The sequence below is a fragment of the Rasamsonia byssochlamydoides genome (assembly GCF_041956645.1).
Source record: "Rasamsonia byssochlamydoides strain NRRL 3658 unplaced genomic scaffold VTN77scaffold_84, whole genome shotgun sequence".
Classification (NCBI taxonomy): domain Eukaryota; kingdom Fungi; phylum Ascomycota; class Eurotiomycetes; order Eurotiales; family Trichocomaceae; genus Rasamsonia; species Rasamsonia byssochlamydoides.
The window spans coordinates 23267-48829 of record NW_027192467.1 but is presented as its reverse complement, the minus strand read 5'-3'; the positions used below and the strand labels follow the sequence as shown (position 1 = coordinate 48829).

General features: G+C 50.1%; 8 protein-coding genes across 8 annotated transcripts; 2 read left to right on the top strand and 6 right to left on the bottom strand.

Annotated features, from left to right (window-relative positions):
- Positions 1–1834: 1834 nt before the first annotated feature.
- Positions 1835–4275, bottom strand: VTN77DRAFT_9202 (uncharacterized protein; the record flags this gene model as incomplete). Its single annotated transcript, XM_069425785.1, has 6 exons — positions 1835–3144; positions 3198–3426; positions 3485–3914; positions 3976–4047; positions 4109–4178; positions 4251–4275. 6 exons carry the CDS (start codon positions 4273–4275, stop codon positions 1835–1837), a joined length of 2136 nt encoding a protein of 711 aa, XP_069274063.1.
- A 1234-nt stretch (positions 4276–5509) lies between these two features.
- Positions 5510–6518, bottom strand: VTN77DRAFT_9201 (uncharacterized protein; the record flags this gene model as incomplete). The annotated part of the gene is made up of 2 exons (XM_069425784.1): positions 5510–6350; positions 6448–6518. 2 exons carry the CDS (start codon positions 6516–6518, stop codon positions 5510–5512), a joined length of 912 nt encoding a protein of 303 aa, XP_069274062.1.
- A 927-nt stretch (positions 6519–7445) lies between these two features.
- VTN77DRAFT_9200 (uncharacterized protein) lies at positions 7446–9135 on the bottom strand (the record flags this gene model as incomplete). Its single annotated transcript, XM_069425783.1, has 2 exons — positions 7446–8944; positions 9012–9135. The coding sequence occupies 2 exons, from the start codon at positions 9133–9135 to the stop codon at positions 7446–7448; spliced, it is 1623 nt and encodes a 540-aa protein (XP_069274061.1).
- A 423-nt stretch (positions 9136–9558) lies between these two features.
- VTN77DRAFT_9199 (uncharacterized protein) lies at positions 9559–10814 on the bottom strand (the record flags this gene model as incomplete). Its single annotated transcript, XM_069425780.1, has 2 exons — positions 9559–10723; positions 10783–10814. The coding sequence occupies 2 exons, from the start codon at positions 10812–10814 to the stop codon at positions 9559–9561; spliced, it is 1197 nt and encodes a 398-aa protein (XP_069274060.1).
- A 3050-nt stretch (positions 10815–13864) lies between these two features.
- VTN77DRAFT_9198 (uncharacterized protein) lies at positions 13865–14927 on the top strand (the record flags this gene model as incomplete). Its single annotated transcript, XM_069425779.1, has 3 exons — positions 13865–13907; positions 14125–14381; positions 14451–14927. 3 exons carry the CDS (start codon positions 13865–13867, stop codon positions 14925–14927), a joined length of 777 nt encoding a protein of 258 aa, XP_069274059.1.
- A 2319-nt stretch (positions 14928–17246) lies between these two features.
- VTN77DRAFT_9197 (uncharacterized protein) lies at positions 17247–19030 on the top strand (the record flags this gene model as incomplete). Its single annotated transcript, XM_069425778.1, has 2 exons — positions 17247–17422; positions 17476–19030. The coding sequence occupies 2 exons, from the start codon at positions 17247–17249 to the stop codon at positions 19028–19030; spliced, it is 1731 nt and encodes a 576-aa protein (XP_069274058.1).
- A 2390-nt stretch (positions 19031–21420) lies between these two features.
- Positions 21421–22240, bottom strand: VTN77DRAFT_9196 (uncharacterized protein; the record flags this gene model as incomplete). The annotated part of the gene is made up of 5 exons (XM_069425777.1): positions 21421–21560; positions 21617–21800; positions 21889–21918; positions 22001–22046; positions 22197–22240. 5 exons carry the CDS (start codon positions 22238–22240, stop codon positions 21421–21423), a joined length of 444 nt encoding a protein of 147 aa, XP_069274057.1.
- A 1690-nt stretch (positions 22241–23930) lies between these two features.
- Positions 23931–25431, bottom strand: VTN77DRAFT_9195 (uncharacterized protein; the record flags this gene model as incomplete). The annotated part of the gene is made up of 4 exons (XM_069425776.1): positions 23931–23977; positions 24027–24136; positions 24200–25115; positions 25203–25431. The coding sequence occupies 4 exons, from the start codon at positions 25429–25431 to the stop codon at positions 23931–23933; spliced, it is 1302 nt and encodes a 433-aa protein (XP_069274056.1).
- Positions 25432–25563: the final 132 nt, after the last annotated feature.

Genomic DNA, 25563 nt, shown 5'->3' with positions numbered 1-25563 from the left:
ACTCGAGTTATTGTTTTTATTCCATTATAGCATTACCTTACTTACCATACCATACAATTCCAATCCAAATTCGCGACGCAAGGTGGAGCGCAAGGCGAGGTCCATGCCTTGAAATTCCTTCTTTCTTTCCTTTCCTTTCTTTGCATCTCTCTCAGGAGGGACGTGGGGGGAAAGAAACGAAGGAATAAGCTTTGTATTCGACGCGAGACATCAAACAGACCCATTTTCATTACCATACTCCTGCTGTGATACATACAGAAGGCTATATTTCCTCACTGCCTGGCACAACTCAGTTCTTCTCTCGTCTTTCTTCTTTACTACTACGCCTTGTCTCCAATCTGTCTTTCGTACTGCATGTATGTATCTGTACTGTACATACACAGAAGACAAAGTCCCACATCGGCGACAAGGAGTTTAATTAAGTAGGAAGAAAGACAGGAGGGGAACTGCCAGGTATGAGGGATATAGCTTCTTTAAACGTTCATTATTTTTGCTGCGGGAGTTTTTATGGCATGTGAAAATGGTACATTACCTACATACATACATACATCCACGTAGAAGAAAAACCGTAGATATACAGTAGACATAGACATATAACTCTAGCTATGTAAACAGGCAGACAGGCAGGCAGGCAGGCAGTCATATCTATCTGTCTGTCTGTCTTGTCATCGTCATCCATCTATTTATTTATTTAGCTAAACTAAACAGGTCAAAAGGTGCCCATAACCATATTTATTGTCTGTCGACAAGAGACGATAGATATAGGATATTTTTTTAATTAGACTAGGAACTAATATACTAGTTAGTTATATGATATGAAGAAATGACGGTGATAATGATTAGAAAAAAAAAAGATCAAGAACATGAAGGGGGGGGAAGGCTGATTTTTAATTTCATTAAGCCAAAAAATTAAGCCAAAAAAAAAAAAAGAGAGAGAGAAGAGAAGAAAAGAAAAAAGAAAAAAAAGAAAAATAGAAACCATGGCCTGCTGGCCTGGCCGATCGATTAATCAGCTTCCATCTCCCCCCTCCCTCCCTTTGTCTTTTGTTACTTGCTTGGTTCACAGGTGAGATCACTCACTCCAGCCTAGAAAGAACACCTACAGTAGGCGCTTGACAGGTATCTATCTATCTATCTATCTAAACTGGTCAAAGGGACGATGTGCCAGGAATATGTATAGGATAATTATAACTATGACTATGACTGAGTATTCGTATCCAAAATACCCACCCCATCTCTAGTAGCACCTATACATCCCTAAGAACGACATATTCCTTACAAGGTAGAAACATACCTACCTAAGCAGGATGAAAAAAAAAAGATAAATAAAAGACCTTACCTAATACCTACTACCTCACTAATCAAGCAAGTTTCCAAGTCATTTTGTTTTTCTGTCATAATTTTTTCCATTTTTATCTATTAATTATATTATATAATAATCTATCCATCCTTCCTTCCTAGAAAAAAAAAGATTTCTCCTGTCTCTCTCTCTCTCTCTCCTATGGTTATGGTTATGGTGAATATACCCTCTGGCTGGCTAGCTAGCCTTGATTAATAAGAAAGCCCTGCGATGCATGCAATCCAGATTAGACTGCGACGCACGCGGGTATCTTTCTAGATTATGTTGCGTCGAGCAGAGCAAGCAGGAACATAGATAGGTAGGTTCCTTGTTCCTTTCCTTTCCTTCCAGGATTGGTGGTATATTCAACATAACATAACCCTGAACGAACGAATGAATGAATACTTGGAGGGCACTCGTATTCATTCATTCATTCATGTGGCCTTCCGGAAAATGACAGACACCGTCGCAAAAACCCGGATAGTCATCGCAAATCTATCCATTATAACCCAAGCTCTCCAGCTCCTTGCGGACCGCATCCTCCGTCTGGATCTTCTTCATCTGCGTGTCTTCCAACTTCTCACCCGCAGCCAAGCGCATCTTCAGCTCGTCGATCGCACGGATCTTCTTCAGTAGACTGCGGATCCGCTTGTCCTGTGGTGTGCTAGTAGTAGTAGCTCCTCCTGGCGTGGTGGCAGGAGAGTCGGCTGCTCCGTCCGTTACAGGGGCAGCGGTACCGTTGTTGTTAGCCTTGGCATTCGCCTTGTTGTTCCCCTGCGCAGGCCCTGTTGGGGCTCCGTTGGGACGGTTGCCATTGCTTTCAGCCCGGCCGCGGTTCTGGCCCTTGGAGCGGCTACGCTCGTGGCCCCGACTGTCCGGGCTAGGAGTCAGATGTTGCTGGCCGCTGGCCGCAACCTCTTGGGTGCCATCAGTACCCGCCGCCGCATTGTTCTTCTCCGCGTTCTCTCTTGCCTTCTTGGCCTCTCTCTTCTTCTTGTTCTTCGCCGCCGACTTGGACAGCTTCTCCTCCGGCTCAGCACCCGGCGGCAGAGCCACCCCACCTCCAGGAGCAGCTCCCGGAGGCACATACTCATTAGCAGGCTCTGCGCCAGGCACTTGTCTCCGCGGTTTACCAAATCCATTTACGCCGCCGGCACCAAAGGAAGACGTCGTCGTCCCGTCCCTCACAAAAGCCGCACCGCCTTCATCCTCTCGCTTGAATGCCAAGGGCGTCATTTGTCCACGAGCTCCAGGTGGTCGATAAGCACCCACAGGCTTCGAAGATGTCTTCTTCTTGGCCAGGTACTCCACAGCTGAAGGGTGGGGTGCTGGCACAGAGTGGAAAGGGTCCCCGAGAGGGTGTTGCATGGTACTCTGAGGACGCCAGCAAACCTGGTAGAGCTCGTTCATGTCCTCATTGTACATCAACGCGCCACTGACATGCCAGATTCGCACCCCGTTGTCGACTCTCAGCCGGGGACTCGTCGTAGCAGTGAGGATGTGCTTTCCGTCAGGGGACCATTCGCAAACGGTGGCATTTGATGCCTCAATCGTTGCGACCTTCTTGTAATCCTTTTCCAGATCATACACATCCATCTGGCCTGCCAAGTTGCCAAAGCCCGCCACCACGACAAATCGACCATGAGGAGAAAACGTAATAGTGTTGCGGGGCCCCAGAGGAAAGCTGTGCATGGGCACGCCACGGAAATTGAAGATAGTGGTCTTAGCAGGCATATAACCATACACCACCCCGAACTCTTTCGAATTGGGGGACCACGTCACGTCGTGGATTGGGCCCTCTTTGTCTGATGAGTAGTTAGCAACATGACCAACCATCCAAGCGCTTCAGCGGACTCACCAAGATCGATCCTCGAGTCGAATGCGCCCGTCGCATTCAGCAGATAGAGCGTTGTCTCTCCATAGTAACTTTTGCCGGACTTGTCGACGTCCGTCTGGGCGAGCACAATCAGGGAGGTGCCCGAGTTGTTCCATTTCAGCTGAACCTTGTCACCTTTGAAAAAGGTCTTCTGAGAGACTGGGGTGGCGAACTGAGGGATTAAGAACACCTTGACCGCCGCCGGTTGTCCCTGGAGAAGAATTAGTCACCGCTTCCACCTGCGAAAACAAACTGAGGCAAGTACAAACCTTCCGCTCAGGCACAAATACGGCAATGTTGTGCGTCTTCCCGGGAGAGAGTGCAAAATCCGCCACACCCTCCACGCGTAGCTTATTCCACACGGTTGAGAGGTCGTCGCTCTTGAAAAACTGGACCTCGTTGGTCACGACTCGGGCGCAGAGGCGCTCATCAGCCGTGTATTGCAAGTTCCAACCCGTCTGCGACTTCTGAACGAAACGACCCACAATCGAGTGTTCTCCGCCCGCGCCGGCACCTCCTTGCGCACTCCCCTCGACGCGCCAGACCTTCAGGTTCTTGACGGCGTCACCGTTTTCGTCCTTGGACGGCCGTTGCCAGGTGATCACGTACGTGCCCAGCGGAGAGAAGCCGAGTTCGAACACGTTCTCAGCGGGGAGCGTGGTGATGACGTGGCCGTCGGAGGGATCGACGATGGTGACACTAGAAACCAAAATAATTAGGATACACGAACAGAGTCCACAATACTGTTTAGGAAACATACCACTCTGGAGATGCCCATGCGAAATATCGTCCGCATGGAGAATAAGCGCAGCAGCGGAGGTTCCCTTCAGGCCTGTTGGTAAGGAGGTTAGCTAGATGCGCATTTACGAAAGGAGAGATCCGGGCATTCATACCTCACAAACCCTGGCACAGGCTGATATACAGGAGCGGCGTCCAGGATGCCAATTCCCTTGAGGGTTCGAACTGCGTCGAGTCAGAACGAGCTCAGAAGAACTCAGGAGGCAACGCTGAGCAGTAGGCAAGGGTAAAACTCACAAGCAAGCTGTGTAGGAGCCGCCATGACTATTCAAAGCCACAGCAAAAAGCGCGCGGACTCTTCGAAGAAAGTCTCGAGCAGAGAGAATCTGAGCAAGATTGGCTTGGGAAGAATCCGTAGATGCGTTAACCCTCTCCAGAGAACAGACTGGCAGGGTGAATGTGTGTGTGTATGTGTAAGAGTGAAGAAGTTGCGTGAACCACACAAATATGAGTCTTTTCCTTTCCCTCTCTTTCTTTGCGCCTGACAGGGAGATTTGTTTATGTTATCGTTGTCAAACTGAGGCTGCTGCGGCGGCGGCAACAGCGCAGGCGAACAAAAACACACACACACACACACACACACACACGCGCGCACGGAAAGCTGCTGTCAGAACTCGTAGGCGTCTTCGGTCCAGGAATCCCCCGTGCTTGACAAGTCAATGCCAGCAACGATCAGTGGACGGGAAGACTGAGGGGGAGGTGGAAAGCGGACGGAGGTGTGGAGGGCGAGCGGGTTGGCAGCGAGGAAAGAGAGGAAAAAATTCGGTGTTGCACGGCGAAGAACGGGGGCGGTGGCAGCGGTGGCAGCGGTGGCAGCGTTCGGGAGAGCTTGGCCAATGCCAATAATCATGCCTAGGTTGATGGCTCCTATAATAATAATTTTTTTTTAAAGAAATAATAACACAAATATTTACAGGATAATGGAGACAGGTGTTTTCTTTCTGCTAGGCAAAGCAGCTTATTGTTGTGTCTCGAGACCGCTTTTCCATTGTCTCGATCTCCTGAATGAACTATTGGCTGCTGGGTGTCATATATACCTCCGCTGATATTGAGTGCCTGCCTGCAATAAAGTACTAGAGTTGAATTTCTCTCATATACAGACATTTCAATAGCTCGAGAGGAAAATAAACAGGTATTCATTAACTACCGATTTTGATATCTCAGCCACGAAAAATCATCCCTAGCAATAGTATACAGTTCCTGAATCCGATGGCTCCCCAAGTCCGTCACGCACAGCATTGACCCAGGTTGCGCCAAACTATGTACAGTACCATACGACAGTGACCCTCCATAAGCTCCACTCGAGAATACTGCCTACAGACCAAGGACACTGGACAAAAACGATGCCCTATAACCCATGAGAAAACCCAATAATAAGAAACACAAACCAAGAAGAGACCGCCCACACGCAATTCCACAGATGTCCTGTCACACCGAGATCACCCTCTCCCAACTTCTCCGAACATACGGAAAAGCCAGGCAGAACCCGCAGGTTCCTACCTCGGGGCATCCTGGTCAACTGACATGCTCTGAGGACTCTGCCCAGAGAGATCCGAACCCTCCCCACCGGTAGATCGGCTGGGTAGGGTAACGAGACGAGGGGTCTGGACAGTCGTGTCAACGACATCGGGATCATACGTCATGCCATCGACCATCCGCGCATCGTGAAACGGTTCAGGGGTGTTCGACCCGGCAGCGGATGGTGACGAAGGCAGCGTGCCGCTCATGGGACTACCGGTGGCATACTGTAGGTACGACGGCACGGCGTTGGTCCTGGTGGACGACGGGCTGCCGAAGGATGCTGGGCGACCCCCAGCAGAAGGCACTCTGCCTATGCCTGCGCTGGAGACAGGGCCACTAATGGTGCTGCTGGCCCCTTCGCCGAAACCAACCAGACTGGCATTTCCCTCGTCGCTGAAACCGCCGACACTGGAGACCCCGTCATCAGGATCTTCACTCATCTTATCTGTCTCGAGTGCATCACTGCTGCTCGCCCAGGTCGTACGGCCACCTACACTGCCAGTCGCGCTGGCGCTTCCGACCGTGCTTCTCTCTTTGATATGTGCGAAGTTATCAAAGTAACCGGGCGTGTAGGATAGGATTGTAGGCCCAACATTCTGCGAGCCACCAGCGCGAGCTGCGGCCACCCGCTCCAGTCCAGCGAGACGCGAAATGCGATCGGCGCGCTCTGCATCAAGGATCGTAGTCGATGACGCAGAGGCGGAGGAGGAGTGGTGCGCATGGCAGCTATGTGGGTGAGTCTGGCCCTGATGGCCGTCTTTAATCGCGGTCGTCGACAATGCAGACAATGAAGTCGTGCCAGAGTTTGGGGTGCTTCTGGAATTGGTTGATATATCTGTCAGTATCGCCAACAATGACTCCACAACAGGCGAAGAAAATGGGTAAAAAAGGGAGACATGAAATGGATTCTTACGGGCCCATGTCGGAAGGAGTGACAGGGTCAGACGGAGGAGGTGGTAGGTTGATGAGAGTAGGGGTAGACATTTTGCCGTCAGTACTGCCCTGCAAGCAAAGGAAGGTAGTTGAAGCTAGATAGAACAAAGACAGTAGAGCGATCGGATCCTCGCCAGCACCTGAATAGACAGAGAGCTGGATGCCAGAGATGAATAGAGAGGGAAATACTTCTGAAAAGGATAACCGCTTGCTTCTTTTCAATTCACGCGGTCTCTGACGTACAGTACGGAGTACTCCGTACAGCGCATGCACATTGTAGCTAATTACCTAGGTAGTTCGCTGGTGGGGGTCGCGATAACTGGGAGATCGGGGAGCAGGGAACAGGGCGAGCGAATGACAAGGCAGAGACGACGTCATGGCCCAGACGATCGACATTCGAGTGGACGGCAGTCTGCAGCCTCACTCTGTACCTACATGGCACTCAGACAATGCCTGTCAGCTGGTCATGTGGTATATCACCAGCCTGAAGCTGCTCTCAAAGTGTGGTTGTGGACGTTGCGCATTCATCATTCAGATCACAGACTAGTCTCTCGTTGATTACATTCGGAGTCTAGGACACTAGCAATCCACTGTGGAGAAGAATTGCAAGCCTACATGTCTAGTCTTCCTAGCGTCGTTCCATGAGCGGAGATCTACATTCTCTATTCCAGCCTCAGGAGCAAGACCTGTGGTATACTCCGTATATCATACTTCAACTCAGCATGCTATGCATACTAATTTATATACGATTCCTTTGAGCATATGTCCCGGGCTTCTTCGTTGCTTATATTGTCATAGCCAGTGACGTAAGGAAGCCAGTTCCTGCAGGCCGTTGTCCTCACTCCCTTTGGAATCTGGCTTCTGCTTGATTGCTTCTATATATATCAACAAAAAAAAAATGAAGACAATGAATCCAATCCACCTGCGTTTTTCAATGGGTATTTTTTTTCATAAAGAGATGTGTCCAGTCGTAAGTCGTTAGTGACTAGCCTTGCGGCTCTCATATTGGCCCCGAAGTTCATCTACCTCCTTCTGCAGTCGGGTTAGATCCGCCAGGATGTCTTCTGCATTGGACGGTCGAGGCAATTCATCACCCTGTTCTTCCTCCCGGTCAGACTGCACCGACGCAGGATGCGCGCTGCCCGTGCTGCCCTTGCTCGAGGCGCGGATGCGCCGTGGAGGAGGGGGAGGTGGTGGCATACCGGATCCACTCGTGGTAGAGCCAGACGGTGTTCGTTTGACCGACGGCATCCGGGAGGGCGGTGATGACACTCCGGTCCCGGAATCTTCGGTCTGTGGAAGATTCCATGGGGTCGAAGGGTCCTGTGAAAGAGGAGACTTCGGTTGGGAAAACGTATCTGAGTGAATGCCTAGAGACTTATCGTAACGTCGTGACGGCGGTCGGGGAGGGGTCCTAAGACCAGGACTCGTTGGACCGGGTGCCTGCGACCCCAGTCCTGCAGGGGGCAACGAGATCTGACGTGGATGATCTTGGGAAGCAGACTTGCTGTGTTTTATTTGACTGTGCCGGCGGGTCAGTGGCGGGGTGGGTGGTCTCTTTGACTGGGACGGAGCCCGCTTGAGCGAAGAAGACTCGTCCGTCGTTCTAGCATCGTCAGGAGAAGCCTTCACCAAGGGCAGCGAGGAGCGATGCTCAGAAGATAGTGGAACTGAAGCTTCTGATGGGGAACCCTGCTGCTGAGACAGACTGGATGAGGGAAGCGCTTCAGCGGGCCGCGTGGTGGACGCCGAGGACGAACCGTCAGGGTTGATCAACTTGCCATGGCGAGTCTTGGGCGGCGGAGGCTTCGACTTCCTCTCCCCAGAAATCGACCGTCTATGAGAAGCTGGACGCATCTCGTCTGCCTCGGATGTCGACGTCTCATGTGATGTGCGAGGTGTATTCGCTGCAGCGCCAAGACGAGGCTCATTGCTGACACTGCCACTGTCACTTGCAAGTCCGGGATCAACGCGAGACTGCTGAGCAGGAAAATTCGCTCTGCTAGAAGTCGTCGTCTCCAATTGTATTCCGGCATCTCCCGTTAAAAGTAGTCGAGTAAATGCATCCACGTCAAGAGTAGTCTTGGGCTTTCCGCTTGACCTCCCCTCAGCATTAGACGGATAACTCGGTTCAATTGAATTCGCCCGCTGTGAGTCCAGAGCATTCAAAGATGTCCCATTCCCAGAGATCGTGGCCCGGCGATCACTGCTTGCAGCGTTCTGTCTCGTGGGGTTGGTGACCTCGAAATCCACATCATCATGGTCGCTCGCGGATGAATCCGGATTGAAAGGGTTGGACGTAGAATCGTCTGAAGACGCAGAATTGTAGCTCTCTGGTGGTGGAGAGCCCCGATGGACTCCAAAAGCTATCGAAGGAGCCTTGGGGAAGTATGATATCGACTCGGTAGGCGACGTAGGCACTGGAGGCGACGCAATGCGCACCGTCTTATGGCGGGGTGAGGGGTGGGCCTCATGATCTGCAGCAGTCAATATGGATTGCATAAATGCAGACAATTCATTGCCAAGAGGACGATCAACACGCACCGTCGATGATCTTTGTGGAAGCTGTGGTGGTATCGTGTGTTACCGCGTTGCTGCTCGGAAGAGGCGGGAAGCTCTCGCCCTTGGCTATTGACTTGCTACGGCGGAAAGGATTTGATCCAGACATCGCAGAGCACCTGCGCAGGTCCAAGCATGAGAGCAGGGCGGAGGGTCGGTGGGTTGGAGATAAGGAGAAAGAAAACCACGGCAGGATAGGATAAGTTGTAAGCTCGCTGAGCTGCGGCGAGATGTCGTTCGTGCACCGCTTTCGGCAATTCAGTCACCCTTGTTCTAATCTGGTCCAGACTCCAGCCGTACAAAGACAAGGCGTGCAACCAAAGAACGAGCTTTTTCTTTTCTTTGACTTGGGCACTATTCCATTCTAGATTGGAAGCACTCGAACAAGTTATGTTACAATTACATACAAATTCCCAGTTTGGAAGTACACGAAGAGAAAACCTAGTCCCATCGTCGTTTTTCCTCCCCGGACCCGGATTCTAATCCAAAACGTCCTTGTGAGATAGATCCATCTAATAATCTTTCCGACAGATTAGCTTTCGCTATACACATGCCACGGCTCACCAGGGCCGAAGAACGCTTCTGCCAATCGTAACCCGCTCTCTGTAGGCTGGGTGAAGGCAATCTGCTCTTTGGGTATATCCATTCCATAGATGAAATTACTCATCACGCAATCCAACAGATCCATCGCGATTCCTTTCCGACGAGAGGAGCCGGACGTCCAAATGCGGGAGACACCGACAATTGCGGGGTGATTTTCATCCTGCACGGTAATAGAAGAGCTCTGTGATCGGCCGTTTGAAGCCTGTAGCTTCACAGGTTTTGCCTCCCATATGCGTTCAGCAAGACATAAGCCCACGCATCTGCTGTCCTTCATATGAAGAAACACCTTGTATCGATCCGTCTCTTCCTTCTTTCCATTCTTTCTCAAGCGCTTTGGAGGCTCTACCTGACTCCATAAGACGGCGTCATCGATATCAGGAGACGACAGTTCCTTGTTGACGACCTCAAGGACCTTCTTTGCCTGGTTCCTTGCAGCCGGAGAGCTCTTTCGATCCACGATCACGACGTAGCCTTCCTCGAAGCGCGCGGCTTCATAGACCCAGCGCGACGCGTTTGCTTTCACAAAGGCCTTCCCCAGGTCAATGCCCGTGGAATTCCTGTCGTGGAATTTTCGATGCAGGTCAACATCTTCGGCATTGGACGACATATATTCCATCCCACAGGAGGAACAACTTCGTCGAACCGTAGCGCCTGCATCTATCTGGAGTTGCTTTAACACAGGCTGCTGCTGCTGGTGTTTCTGAGACTTCTTTGGCGGGTCCGTCGAGGAGCGCACACTATTTGAATTGACTTCGGTCAACGGCGACCCATTGCTCGAATCTTTGACCGCTGATCGCTTGCGTTTTAGAAACGAAAAAGTTGGTTTTCGCGTGTTTACTGGTGGAGGGGTAAGACGGGGTGGCGACGAGGGTGGCGTTGAGAGATCATCCTGAGTTTCTTCGGAGTAGATGACTGAAGTGCGGCGCGACGGACTCGACATAATCATGGCCGACGACTCCCGGATGGCATACTGAAGATTGGTTTCAGCATCGTCGGAGTCATCCGCCTCCTGGACGCGTCGTTTCTTCGCAGCTGGATGAAGGTCATCGTCAAAGACGCGCCGAACAGGTCTCCCGTATGTTTTCATGAGGCCCCTAACGGTCGTTAGCGGTGGTTTCTGCAAGACGAAGGCAATGCCGCAACGGGGTCCTACCGTTTGAATGAATTTGTCACCGTCCACGGCATCTCCCTGTGATCTCAAAATCAAGCGTTGGAGAGCATGGGAGTGTTTTGCGCAATGATTGCGAGGAAGGAATAATGTTTACTTTTGTAACACGGCGGATCTGCTGGATGCGCTGCTTCAAGAACGGGGACGCGCCGAGAGCTATTCCCTATTCGGTCATATTACTCCTACCCAGGGAAACGTCACCAGCCGCCTATTTCCGCCGTCTCGCAACGCAATTGACTATCGACGATTACCAGCCCCATCCATCAAAATGCCTCGTGCAGGCTAGTCGCACGTTATTTTGCTATTGGCTCTTCGCCGTGGAGAATCGCGGACCTGGCGTACTCTGAGTAGAAAATTGGAATCCGCTGACTAGATGGCAGACGATGGCCACCGTCCCTCGAGGACTCGAAGCAGACTGTCAAGCCTCGTCTCGACCAAGCGGCATGCTTCCACGGCAGCTCTTTTGACTCTCAGGCTGCGTTGCTTGGAGACTGATGCGACAACCTGCAAACCCAGTTGGCTAGGGTCATCACGCTTGGTGCTAGCAACCCGGCGGCACGGGACACCTTTGGGCGCCTCGCCCCTACGACTGGCCACTCGTCAGCTACTGGCCACTGAGACGCTAGCCTCTCCTGCTGTGCTTGGGCATGCCAGATTGGCAGTGTCAGCCTAACGGTCACTATCCGGTGGTTGGAATCGAAGATCGGCCTAACAAGGTTATGGCCTCGCAGCTGTGGTGACTCCTTGCCTATGGCTCTGCGACTAATGCCCCCCAGTTGGAGCTGATCTGTCTCCTGACTGGTACCGAGATTCCGTTGGATTCACATTTTCTGGCACTTCGGCTCCTTCCCCAGAGCATTGTGAACTGTAAGCCACACGACATCGACTACGTTGTACAGAGGTAACTACCTAGGTATGTGTTTGCTTCACTCCGTACAGCCGTCCTATGTAGATCGCTGCCTTCACTAACACGTCAGAAGTCTTGCCCACAGCGTCGTCAATACATACTCTGCTTTTGAGATGTAGCATTATGAAGCAGTAGTCAGTCATGTCAACCCTCGCCTTCTAGTGTTCACCTCGATGAATTTGCAACCCTTTGAGGAGACGTGGCTTGTCTATCTAGGTACCATGCAACAATGGTCTCCATCAGACACCGCTGTGATTGGTTGCAAACGAGAACCAACTCCAACAGCTCTGCGTCTGGGTCTGTTGCCTTCTTTTGGAGCTTGCAACGTCCCAGGCTGGGATCACTTACAAGGCTGAGAGATGCATTGAGGTGACTCGTTGATGAGCCGCGTCATGAGACATGATGTTCTCTCCAAGGATATCGCAAGTGAAGATTTTTATGGCAATCTGGATGTGTTTAGGTCCTGCCTACAGCGTGACATTGTCCGCAATCAATAGAATGGACTTTGACACTGACGATTTCACATTTCACCATAGTTCTGAAGTTCGGGCCAGAGGCTAATGATACATGAAATATTTCTATTCCTGAGTTAAATGGAAGCCTTGTGTTCATATACATTGAAGTAGGTGTCCGCTGCAGTGTATCTCAAGCTTTGAAGGTATATACATTTCTGAACTCCATGATATCCGGCGAGATCCCTTGAGAATACTTCCCAGGTCTTCTTGACCCGAGAGCGTCTCCTACATGGACAAACGACCTCTATACGGATACTGCACCCTACAAGCCCTCCGCAAAGGCTCCAGGAAAAGATTGTCTGAACCGTTCGAAGGATCTTTTAGTCGGTTACATCTGTGTAGGTTGGGATCAACTGAACTGATTAATTAAGCTGCCTAAAGGAGTAGCAAATCAGAATGGGAGGAAGCATTCCTGGACGTACTTCCTCGACGAGATAGACTTGTTACAGGCAACTCAGTTTCGTTCAACATCATCAGTCATTTGCACATGCCTGGTTCTTGGACTCATCATCATCAACTTACCTTTCCACAAAGCAAGATCGCTCTGATCGTCGATTATCGCAGTACATGATAATGAAGGGTTAATTAGGCAGAGCTCCTGTCATGGAGTGCCACATCTGAAAGGACGGTTGCCTGACAAACTTAGCACTCCAGGGAAGCCTCAGAACAACCTAGCAATAATCTCCCTTCTCGAAACCATCACTGGTGAATGCCACTCCGTCGCGAGTATTTTCTTGCTGTCAATGCATGGACGCACCAAATCGGTATGGATTGTCGCACAGCGGTGGAGTCATGCATCCAGTGTAAGGTCACCTGGATGTAAGGTACTCTGTACATATGTATAATGTACATCTTAAGCTTGGAGAGATACGCAGTATGTATGTACATGTACATTGATTTGGCCTCCTAGCATCGCTGCAGTGACACCTCCACGCCAAGAGCCTTGACCAACACCCTAGTAATCCAGCGGTGACTCGCGACATACGACATGTATTAAATGTAATCGCGGGCCACTATGATGCTCCGCCAGCCTGGTTTCACAGTAATCGTGATAGCATACGTAAGAGACTTTTCGACATGGTGTGCAGGGAAATTCTGAGTCAGTTGTGACCAGTCCATTATTAAGATTAACGGTTCCCATAATAGGTGATAATAATAACAAACAGGATTCAAGTGAATAGCCCCTGCTTAGTTCGGTAATTAATTTAATTGTTCTTGCCATAAAAAGGAAGAAAGTATTATTAGTGATGGGATCAGAATCCATCATCCCAAACGAGGTGCCCGAGACCATTACCCAAAGGAGGAAGCACCGCGGAGGCCGGACTCCGGAGTAAGCATGCACGGACCGACTTTCTGGCCCCCTCCCACATTCAACTCTACAGCGACACCCCCAACGCTTTCTTAATCTATTCCCCTCTTTTTCTTTTTGATTTCTTCCTTCTTTAGATGTTCATCATTGTTCCTTCCTTCTGCCTGCGTTCTATTTAATTGACGAACGGGTCCTGAAGAATCTTCACGAATCCACCACTCACGTTCATTCGCTTGTGTTTTAACGCCCCACCCGAAAAAAATTATTCAGTGATCGAGCAAGTCTCCCCTGTGGACGAACGCCGTTGAGCTCTAGCATTGGAATATCTGCAGCATCATGTCGAATATTACTGAGACATCTGGTAAGAGGAAGAGACCAAGTAAGTCTTGAATTGACTCTTGCAGGTTGCGATCATCCTTTGCGTGTCCAAGGATGATCTCCCTTCACTGCATGTATCCTTCGCCTATCAGCAGCGCCGCATTTCACCGCTGTTTTCTCCTCCAGACCTTTCCTACCCAGACAATACCACTCTTCCTTCCCGTCGCGAACTTTAACAGTCCCCAGGACAGAGATAAGTAACCGTCCTTCGCTTGCAGGGACCCAGTCATGCCCTCCTCCAGAGCTCCCGCAGCTCGTGGCGGAACAGCATCAACCAATCCCCGCTCATGACAAGGAGACGAAACGTCTGATTGTCGTTCTTTCAAATGCCAGCCTGGAAACGTACCGCTCGTCGCATGGTGGTCGCAATGGTCGGGAAGAGAAGTACTCGCTTCTCAACAGTGATGAACACATTGGTGTCATGCGGAAGATGGGCAGAGACATCAGCGAGGCTCGACCAGATATCACCCACCAGGTTCGATAACCCTCAGCATTTGTGCCTTTTTTTTTCCTTCTCCCACTTGCTTACCTGTGTGACCTCCAGTGCCTCCTCACCCTTCTCGACTCCCCGATCAACAAGGCCGGGAAACTCCAAATCTATATCCATACCGCCAAGGGCGTTCTGATCGAAGTGAGCCCGACTGTCCGAATTCCTCGGACGTTTAAGCGGTTTGCCGGTTTGATGGTCCAGCTGCTTCATCGACTCTCCATCCGATCCACCAACTCGCAGGAGAAGCTGTTGAAGGTCATCAAAAACCCCATCACTGATCATCTCCCACCGAATTGCCGCAAAGTAACGCTGAGTTTCGACGCTCCCGTGGTTCGTGTCCGAGATTACATTGAGTCCCTGGGGCCCCGAGAGAGCATCTGCGTGTTCGTGGGTGCCATGGCCAAGGGAAAGGATGACTTTGCGGACGAGTTCAAGGACGACACGATCAGTATCAGCAATTACAGCTTGAGTGCCAGTGTGGCCTGTAGCAAATTCTGCCACGCTGCTGAAGAAGCGTGGGACATCGTATGAGCTCAGCGCCGTCTCAAGACGCGGCGCACAAGGTAATGAGTTTCCTCACGACACCCGTTTCACTACGAGCTCGAGCACAGCCTCGACCGATGATCTAAAATAAAATGTCTTCTTCCTGGTTCGTTTCCTTTGACGTTCATCTTTGTCTTCTCAGTGGAGGAGAGATCTTGGAAGCAGCACCAGAAAGAGCTCCGAGCCGATGGCTGCGATCACAACATCTAGGCCCTCTCGGATTCGGAATTCTTTCTGGGCGGCTATGCGTTGAGGGTTCTGGTTGGATCTGGTTCTGTTTTTACAACCAAAACGTGCAGGTTCAACAGCCTCAAGGCGGGTTCCGATTTCAGTTTCTCTGTGATTGCGCCCGTACTTGCTTTAGTGGAGTCACTTCAACCTGCTCCACGTCTTTGTACATCTTTGTGTGACCCTGGACTGGTCGACTTGGGAAGAGACCACGGATTATGGCAACTGGCTTTGGCGTTGGCGGCGTTCGGTGGGATGCTCTTTTGCTCGGGCATGACCTTGGAAATATCATGTTATCACTGAACATGACGAAGAGATCCTTTGAGGACCTGTTTACTCGCTCAAATCTGTACTATATCATTAGATCAGGCCCGACGTCCGTTGAGCGCCATGCGAAATGATGCTGCGTGCTGACTCGTAAACCTAGCTAAAGAAATCGTAGTTATTCTTGGAATTAGTCATATGTCAATGATCGTGAGATCCTGGGGCTGGAATCTTTGAAGGAATCCACTGTAGACTGCGTAATGCAAATCATGCAATCGGGTCAAAGCTGTCTCCCTCCGTAGTACGAGCCATACCCCGCCCCTCTGCTCCCCGCCATCACGAATTGCACCATGGAGAACATCAGATAACGTATCTCTGGCGTTGCGGCATGTCTTTCCTCTCCCAGCGATGGTCTGTAGTTCGCACGTTTCGTGCTAATTCGGAGTACTCCGTATGTTCCAACCTTCCATGAGACAGGACTCCGAATCTCTCCAGAGCATCACCCCTCGACGGTCTGGAGCCTATGTCTACGTGATTGGCAGATAACCCGTCGACGTGGCATGCGGTGGAAGTGGATCTCGCTGTTGCTTCACTTTGACTGGCATAATTGGACGAGTCCAATCGTCATCGAGGGGTCTTTGAGCTTGTAGCCTTTGCTCGTAGTAATCACGATGCGCCGTGGATAGGAAGCACAGTCGGTACGGCCCGTTTAGCGGACTCGATCCGCTCATCTTCTCTCTGTCTTTTGATCGGTCCAGCCTCCTGAATAATAAATAATAACAGATTGTGCAGACCTGACCGGTCTCATGCTGGTCATGCTGAGTGTTTGGCGGCGGTCAGAACTTCTCTGACTGCCAGGCTAACGGCAGCAGAAATGCCCAAGCTGGCAGCGTTCTAGTTCATCGTGCTGCTTGCAATGTCTCTAGACTCGCCCACTCGGCCTGGTTCGTTATTGGACTTACTTCTCTAGCGTGAAAGCCTCCATTTCATCGCGAGTAATGGCCCTCTCCGCACCATTCATTCCGACTCCACTGCAACCGACTGTTTCGTCATAATCCATCGTCCTGTTCCTGCCTGACGGGACAAATAGGTTACCAGTTGACAAAGATACATTCGAAGCTTTGCCAAATGGCGACTAACTCGCTCACTGCTAGCGCAAAGGACCAAAATTGATGAGCTTCTCTGCAGAGAGGGCCACCTATCACACCGAGCGTTCGCGCTCTGATCTGGCGTTTTCCGCGATGCTGTTCGTTTCTTAGTCCATTTGACATCTAGTGGGTGCTATCTGTCGCTTCCTCTTTCGCCAAAAGACGGAAATTGATGGGTCCAGAAGACTCAGTAGGAACCGGTCTCCTGTGGTGCCCCGTGGATGACCGTGTCCACGCTGACTTACTCAAACTGGCAATGCGATTAATACCTTGCCTGCGGGGGCTTCAGGCCATCATGCTCGTGTATACAACGAGGAGTCAATTCCCCTCAAGTGGATAAATACATTGCGTTCTGCTCGAATTTCAGTACGCTTTGAAATTCTGTTCCATGTTTGAGCATCTGCTTCAATTACAATCAATCAATCATCTTCTATTCTGCTGTCCACTCTTACCCCGCCTCAGTCTTTCTCCATTGAGTCAATTTCGAGAAGGACAGAACCCTGTTACAACACTTTCAGTCAGTGTCTGAAAGTGTCATTTTTTTATCATACAGCTTTTCTAAATTATTTCTGCCTGATTTAGAATCGGAGACTCTTACTACCCTTTTGTATTCTTCTCTCTCAGGGCTTGTGGTATAGATTCATCCCTACTTTAGCATCCATAGATCATGCCTGTCTCACATATTACATTGACCGTCTCCAATCTCCCTACGTCAACATCATTCTTCCTTTCCTGCCTGAAGCCTCTGGGATACCAGTTTATCGGCCGCCATGACGAATACATTGGCTTCGGGTCAAAGCCAAATGAGCCCGCAGATTTCTGGATCACCCAGGAAAAACCAGGGTAGGTCAAGCCCGGGGAAATTTTTACGAGCGTCTTTATTGACAGAGTTATAGCACTCCAGCTGGCGCGGCCCATGTCGCTTTTCCTGCTCTATCAAAAGAAGCCGTTAACAATTTCTTCTATTCCGCACTGAAGGCTGGCGGCAAGATTCATGGCGAACCGAAGACAAGAGACCCAGATACGGGATACTACAGTGCCGCTGTCGTGGACTTCGATGGCAACAGTATCGAGGCGGTATATCGCCCAGAGTCTTCTCCGTCATCGAGCCGCAAAGACGGTTCAGTAGTATCTAGGGCCAGATCGTCCAAGGCTGAGAGCGTGGCACCTCCGAGATCTGAAGCGAAGTCATATGCGTCGTCGAAGACTATTCCCGTCCTCGAGAATATTCCTTTAACTCCCACGACGCAGTCGATATACGAACAAGCGATTCAGCATCTGGCGTACCCTGCCCAGGAAAAACAGTCGGATAACGGCAACAAGGTCGCAAAGACCATCATCGGGACTCTTCTTGGAGCCACTGCAGGAGCCGCGATCGCCTACGCTATTGTCAAAGGGGACTCCCAACCATCACAGCAGCAGCCTGCCCCAGTTGTACCGACAACTGCTTACCAAGAACCGCCATCGTATCGGCCTCTGGAACCACCATCACCTCCCCGGAGTATCTACTCCGCGTCCGTGAAGGACGATGCATATTCAACACACTCCCGCAGTGTCTCCTCCAAGAACCCCCGAGCAGATACCCCCGACGACCGTGCCGAAAGTGTCTATTCGCAGGGCAGTGGCGTACGCAGGTCTTCTAACGGGAGCATCTACGCAACAAGGGATCTGCCCATCCGCACGATCGAGTATCCGCCGCCGTCGCGGTCACAGACGTATCCATGCAACCCCAGCACCTTGATCAGCAGCTACGTGGACGGGTCTGATAACGACTGGGACGGCTGCGAAGACGCCGAAACGGAATTCTCATCCATATCCACCATCAAGCCAGCCAGGTCCTCTCACACTTCTCGCTCGTCTGCTCCCTCCTACTACAGCAAAGCGTCTCATCAGTCGTCACACCTCTCGTCGCATCACTCGGTCGCCTCTCGCTCAGTCGCCTCGACGCGTGAATCCAAATCCCAAGCCGGCAGCGGAGCAGGCTCCGTCTACTCGGCTACTCGCTCTGCTCGCAACGTCCCTCTCTCGGAGGGGTCCGTGTATTCGGGCGCTGACAACAAGAGCGTCTACTCGCTGAGCACCGTCGACGTCGACACGCTCATCACGCCGAACGACTCGATCAGCCAGGTGAGCGAGGAGCGTCGGTCGTCATCGCGGTCGCACTACCCGCATCGCTCGTCAATGTCGACATCGCACCATTCGAAATCGGGCGCGTCCAAGCGCTCCAGCAAGTTCGACAACGAGATCACCCCGGCCGACAGCATCAGCCAGGTGTCGACCAACATCTCGCGGGCGTCGGAGCGGACCGTGAAAGCGAGCGGGTCTAAAGCGACGTCCCAGGCACCTTCTAAAGCGCCGTCCAAGGCGCCGTCAAAAACTCCTTCTAATGCGCCTTCAAAGATACCCACCAAGTCTGGCTCAAAGGTCAGCATCAGCAGCAGAAGAGAGTGATCAGATGAATTCATCGAAAACCGACAGAGACAATCCTCCCAACGTGGATGAGAGAGCAGACGACAGATAGATAGAGACAGGATAGACAAAGCTAGAAGCATGGGGTAGCTAGCTAACCCTAACACATCGCTGGAGTTGTTCTTCTTGTGTTGTTTGTTTGTTGACAACTGGGGATTCTACTCCACATCTCCATGTCTTCTTCTTCTTCTTCTTCTTCTTCTTCTTCTTCTCCTCTTCTTTCTTTTCTGACCTATATTTTTTTTCTCTTTTCTTTTCTCCTTGTTTTATCTGTTCTGGACGCAGATACATACAGTCCTTTCTATCTTCCTCTTTTTTTTACGTGACTTATTCGTGACTTTTCATGTCTGATTGTTTGTTTTGTTGGGGAGGCTATTTTTTTTCCTTCATGTGGGACTCATCTTCCGAAACTGCAGCTGCAACGAGCTGAATATGAATATGTGCACATGTAGACGAGGGTTGGGTTGATGATTATGATGATACAGCGTCTATGGTGTGATATGATAGTGTATGGTATGGTCTGATAATGACATATATATATTATATAAATAGCAAACTAACTCATGGACTGGTTTCTTTCTTTCCCATGGATGATTATGATGATGATGATGATTTGATACATTAGATATTATATATATATTATCGTCATCAGAATCGACAAAGATGAGATACATAGATTTTTTTTTGACCAAGAAACTGTCGAAGACTAGAAGGAGATCGATCATATTGGAAGGCTAATGACTGCTCTACAGAAAAGAATAAAGAAAGATAGCGGAAGAAAAAATGAAGAACAGAAAGATAGGCTTTTATATATATACATATATATAAAACCATATTCATATTCAGTACATTTCTATATCATCTTCCTTTTGTCGCAGGTAAGCTGCAGGCTTCACAGTCAGATCGCAAGGTCCCAGAACACCGACAGAAACGACCTAGACCTGTCTTTGTGGTATGTGTGTACATAGTTCGCTTTGACTCCTGAACTCCCCCTCCCTCTCTCTCCCATAATCTGACCTTTGTTTCTATCTATTGTGTTATTGGGTAGGCAGATAGGTAGGTGGGTAGGTATGTATATGTACATATACTTACTGTACATACATACATACATACATACATACATACATACATACATACATACATACAGTACATACAGTATATATATATTTTACCTACCGGGTGACGAGATATTAAAAACCAAAAACATCCTACCAGCGATATCATACCACAGGTAGGCACATTTCCGTAATAAAAGACTCACAAGGATTTCAAATTTCCCTATTGCTCAGTAAATAAACAAACTCAACCTAAGAAAGATAATAAACCTCTGGAATCTATCATCACACAGCCAGACCCAAAACACAGCTAGCTGATCTGATTCCATGTCTTCCCATACAAAATAAAAAAATATTCTTTCTGAATAATGTATGTCTCAGAACAGAAGAGTTCATGAAGGCTTCTTAAGATACTTAACTCGTGACAATTGATGCCTTGGGACGGTGTTCATATGCCTGCCAGGCATCAATCAAGAGATAGAAAGATACCGAATTTCCTTCCGAAGTGATGACGGTATTTTATTGCGTTGCGTTGCGTTGTACTGAATGGGGTCAATCTTTTTTTTTTCTTTCAAACCTGGCTTCACTTATCAAATCCAATCCAATTTCCAAATTCTGACGTAGTACAGTACCGCGTTGCTAATCCGGCTCTGAATGATCTACATACAGTATGTATATGCATTCAGCGCTAGATAGCGTAGCGACTTATCTAGATTGGTAGCAAAGAAAGAAAGAAAAGAAAAGAAAAGAAAAGAACAAAACTTAGACAAACTTACTTAAACAAGCAGAATCAAGAAGAAGCAAGCAAGCAAGCGAGTAAATGAATACCATAAAAAGAGAAACAGGGAAAACTGTCTTGTCACATGCTTGTCTTCGTTGACTACAAGAGAGGTAAGTAAAGACACCGAGTTTCTGCTCTCCCCGTCCTTCCTTTCTTCGTCCCCTAATCACTTCTTCTATGTCCACCCCCACAACACCAGCCGATCCACAAGCCGCCTCAAGTCCCTGCGAAACCTGACAAAGGCCTAGGACGCCCATTCCCCCGCACTCTTTTCATCCAGATTGGGGTTGCCAGATAATAAATGGCAGCATGCATGCATGAAGGTATGAGAATTGGTCATGAGGATTGTTGATATGAAAGATTTCCCGCCAATGATTTGAAAAACCACGCAAATAAGTCCACAGAGAAAGAAAAGGCTGAAAGAAAACCACAACGGTACGCCAGGCTTCGGATCTGATCTAATGGAGTAGAAAAGAGATGCGGAGGCCATTGCAAAGACCGAGGTGGCCGTGACGACGGTGCAATAGCGGCAAAGATCAAATGGCGTATTTGCGAGTCCATTCTCGGGCAGTGGCTTCGTAGCGAGGGCGGTCCGTCTTGTAGACGTGAGCGATCTCGGGCACGAGAGGGTCGTCCGGGTTGGGGTCAGTGAGCATGGAGCAGATGGAAAGCAACACTAGAGGGAGTCAGCATGAATCTTTCCCAGCGACAGATGTATTCAGTTTTTCTCACCTTTGGAGATCGTCAGGGCCGGACTCCACTGGTCCCTCAAGATGTCCAGACAGATGCTGCCGTTAGAGTTGATGTTGGGGTGGTAGATGCGAGTGGTGAAGTTGACCTTCGGCGGCTTGAAGGGGTAGTCGGTAGGGAAGTGGATCGCTAGGAAGAAAACACCACCCGAGTATGGAGAGTCGCCCTGGAAAGTCGTCAGAATCAGGCTGAAAATCGGCAAGTCGAGACAAAGAGCTGGCTCAGAACTCTTGGAAGGGGCCAAGGCAACATACAGGACCCATGATAGTTGCTTGCCAGTGGAACTAGAAGAGGTTTCCATTTTAGTATGATGGCCGTGATTTAGATAGGTGACGAGATTCGAGCTTCGGCGGCAAGACCACATACCAGATCATCTCCAACAGGACCAGCAGAGCAGGAAGATGGGGGATCACTACCGACAAAATCAGTTACTTGCTCTCAGAAACACGACGATCTGAATAAGATGTTGATCGACGACATGGCATGCCCCGCAGCGTTGGTGGGGGAGATCACCGACAGGAAGCGACCGGGCAGGTTAGAGGGGTCTCGCTGGCACACTTACCGCCCCAAGTCCGTGAGTTCCTTGTTAATTCTCTTGAGAGCCATCTCGAAAGGATGTGTGAGATAAGGGAGAGGTGTAGGGAAGAAAGTAGGTAGGTCGAGAGAGGTGGTGGGTATTAAAGGCGAGCAGGCTCAATTAAAGAGGATATCTGTGTGAAGAAGGCTGCGAAGTCAGTGTGACACACAGAGAGAAAATAAAATATTGACGAGGCAGCAGCAGTGACAGGTCTTACTCACCAGATAAAATAAGTCGAGTGCGAAAACAGAGTCGTGGTCTCGTGGGTGAAGCAAGCGGGTGATGATGACAGGCTCGATAGAGGGGAAGAATCGGGGATGGAAAGAAGAAGAGGAAGAGGGAAGAGAGCACGCCTGGCAGTGCTGTGCCCGGGGCCCTGCGGCCGCCGTACCGTATTGTCAGCCCGGTACGGCGCCTGACTGGCCACCGCTTGCCGCCTGCACCAGTGACCAGCGGATAATCTCGTATTTACCGTCCGATACACAGGCCACACCGGGTTCTCCGGTGACAAACTGAATGACTAATCGACTGGATTACAATACAGTACCGACAGCACTGCCGTGGTGCCACTACGCCAGCACACAGGGTGACCGTATGTAAATTACTGCGTATTATTCTTCCTATTCTTCCACAGGCGAAACAGATCACCCCTCGTCTGCCCCCCCCCGCCATTCAGCGTCACCCCTGAGAGCAGCACGAGGCAGGAACAGAACCCAGAGGCCTATCGCTGGATGTGTCCTTCGAAGTATGTCCCTAGGTGAATGATATCTGAGGCAATCCTGCGTTGCCGCCTGCCTCGCCACCCTGTGGCGCCTGTAGGCGTAGTGACTAATGCTACCCAACTTCTGCCCTTTTCCTTTTTCTGCGCGGATCGATGACGACGGCGGGTCTGCGATCCAAACCTTGACCGCACTTTTTCCTTTGTCTTCTCGAACTTAATTCTAAGGCTTTACGCGGAGAAAGATTTCTTTTTCTTTCTGTGGACTGATTTATATTATTATTGCCACAGTAGTCAGTCACTCTTTTCTCTTTTAACTGTCACTGCAGGATGAAAACGGGGTGTGACGACACCCCGGGGTGATTGATCCGGGTCACGTGGTTGGCTGCAAGATGAGTTTGCTTTGTCTATACAACCACCGAGGCAGCCATTCCTATACTAGGCACAAGTCTTACAGGTCTCACTTCGCTCGACTGGTCTAGAATTTGAAGAGAAATGCCTGTTCTATATACCTGGGACTCTTGGCCCCCAGGCCTGCCTACTATATAAGTTATGTAGTATATTTATTATCTACTTTCCAGGCAGGCTCCCTACCTATATTCCTTGCCATATAGTACTGCACATAGTTCTTGCTATATCCCTTAGTCAATATTTGTCTCCTCACTAATGTATTATATCCCTTATATAGTCTGATATATGATTTCTTACTAATAATAGATATAGTCCCTTTTTACCAATTCATATATCTCTTGCTAATTGGGACTAGGCAGATTTCATGAATGAATTTGGTATAGTATGCTTATGTATATCTAGGTATTTTGCTTGTTGCTTGTTACTGCCACGTGACAGTGTTTACAGACGGAAAATGATGGTTTATTTACAGATTCTACTGTACCGTACAATAATATGTCATCAGTCTGTCATTCAACATAGTTGGGAATGTTCAGTCATGATATCTACATGGTATATACCGATGGATATGATACAGTGGAAACAACCACTCAAACAAATGCCTGGATGCCGGTAATGGCACGGCCAAGAATGAGAGCTATCACCGTCAGCTGACACTCTGATCAAATGCACCGGGGAATCCTTACTGTGGATATCGCTTTGGCCCTCGTAAGTCTGAACGACAAACAAGTTGGCCACATGTCGCCCTATATGGTACTCGTCGCTCGTGGCGTTGCCGCCGAAGACTTCCTGAAGCCTGTATACATCAAGAGTCAACAACGTATCCGGGTCAAAGGTATGAGGACGACGATGTACATACACCCGTGCATTGGCCAAGGCCCGGTCACAGTTTTGCCGCTTCACCATCGAAATCATCTCTGGCGTCGCCTTGCCCGCGTCCTTCAGACGGGCCACCTGTGTCGCGGCTAACGTCCCATACGCAGCATCCGTTGCCGCATCCGCCAGCTTCTTCTGCACTAGCTGGTACTTAGCCAGAGGGTTGCCCTTGAACTGCTTTCGTTCCAGAGCGTACGTTCGTGCGCGACTCAGGCAGTCTTCCAGTGCTCCCATGGTTCCAAAGGCGATGCCCAATCTGGCGCTGCTCAGACACGTAAAGGGGCCCGATAACCCTTCCACCGTAGGGAACATGTTCTCTGCAGGGACAGGGCAGTCATCCATCTGGATCATACCAGTAATAGACGCGCGAAGGGCGGTCTTGTTCTTGATTTGGGGCGTCTCCAAGGTACCTGGGGGGCATTTGCTACGCTCAATCAGGAATCCCCGGACCTTGCCCGTACTCTCCAATTTTGCCCAGACCAACAGGAGATCAGCAATGGGAGAGTTGGTAATCCACGTCTTCGTCCCCGAGAGGGAATAGTATCCTTTTTTGGTTGGGTGCTCTCGTGCGATGGTCTCCATGGAACCGGGGTCAGATCCGTGATTGGGCTCCGTGAGGCCGAAACATCCTATCAGCTTTCCTTTGGCGAGCTGCGGGAGGAACTTGTCCTTTTGCTCCTGCGTGCCAAACTCGTAGATGCCCGTCATGACGAGTGAGCTCTGTACTGACATTCCCGACCGGTATCCGGAATCCACCCGTTCCACTTCCTTGGTGATGAGACCTGATGCAACTGTGCTGGCTCCAGCACAGCCATAGCCCTGGATTGAAGCGCCCAGAAGGCCTATCTCGCCCATCTCTTCCAGGATCTTGCGATCGTAATCTTCATTTCGGTACGCCTCTAAGGGTTGAAGAATGTCAGCCTCCATCAATACACTCCATAGCGGTTAAGAGGAGTCTGGAGATGCAACAGAAATAATGGTAATACCTAGTATCCGGGGTAGCAAGCGCTCCTGACAGTACTGCCTCGCCGTGTCTTGGATCGCCAGCTCCTCCTCAGTATACAGCTCCGCGGCGGCAAGGGGGTCCTCCCAGTTGAACGCCACCGACGATGCGAATCGACGATTACAGATATCTCTCGACACGCTGACTGCGCTGCTGGAACGGTTCAATGCCCGGAGCTGCCGCGAGGCAGCACGAAAGATCGATCGGTTCATGTCGCGTGCAAAGCTTTAGGAGACGAAGACGAATGGATACGGTAGAGAGGAAGAAAAGAGAGTCGGACGGGTCACGAGTGGAAGACTTCTACCGCCCGGTATGCGAACAAAATCCTAGTTCAATTGACCTTC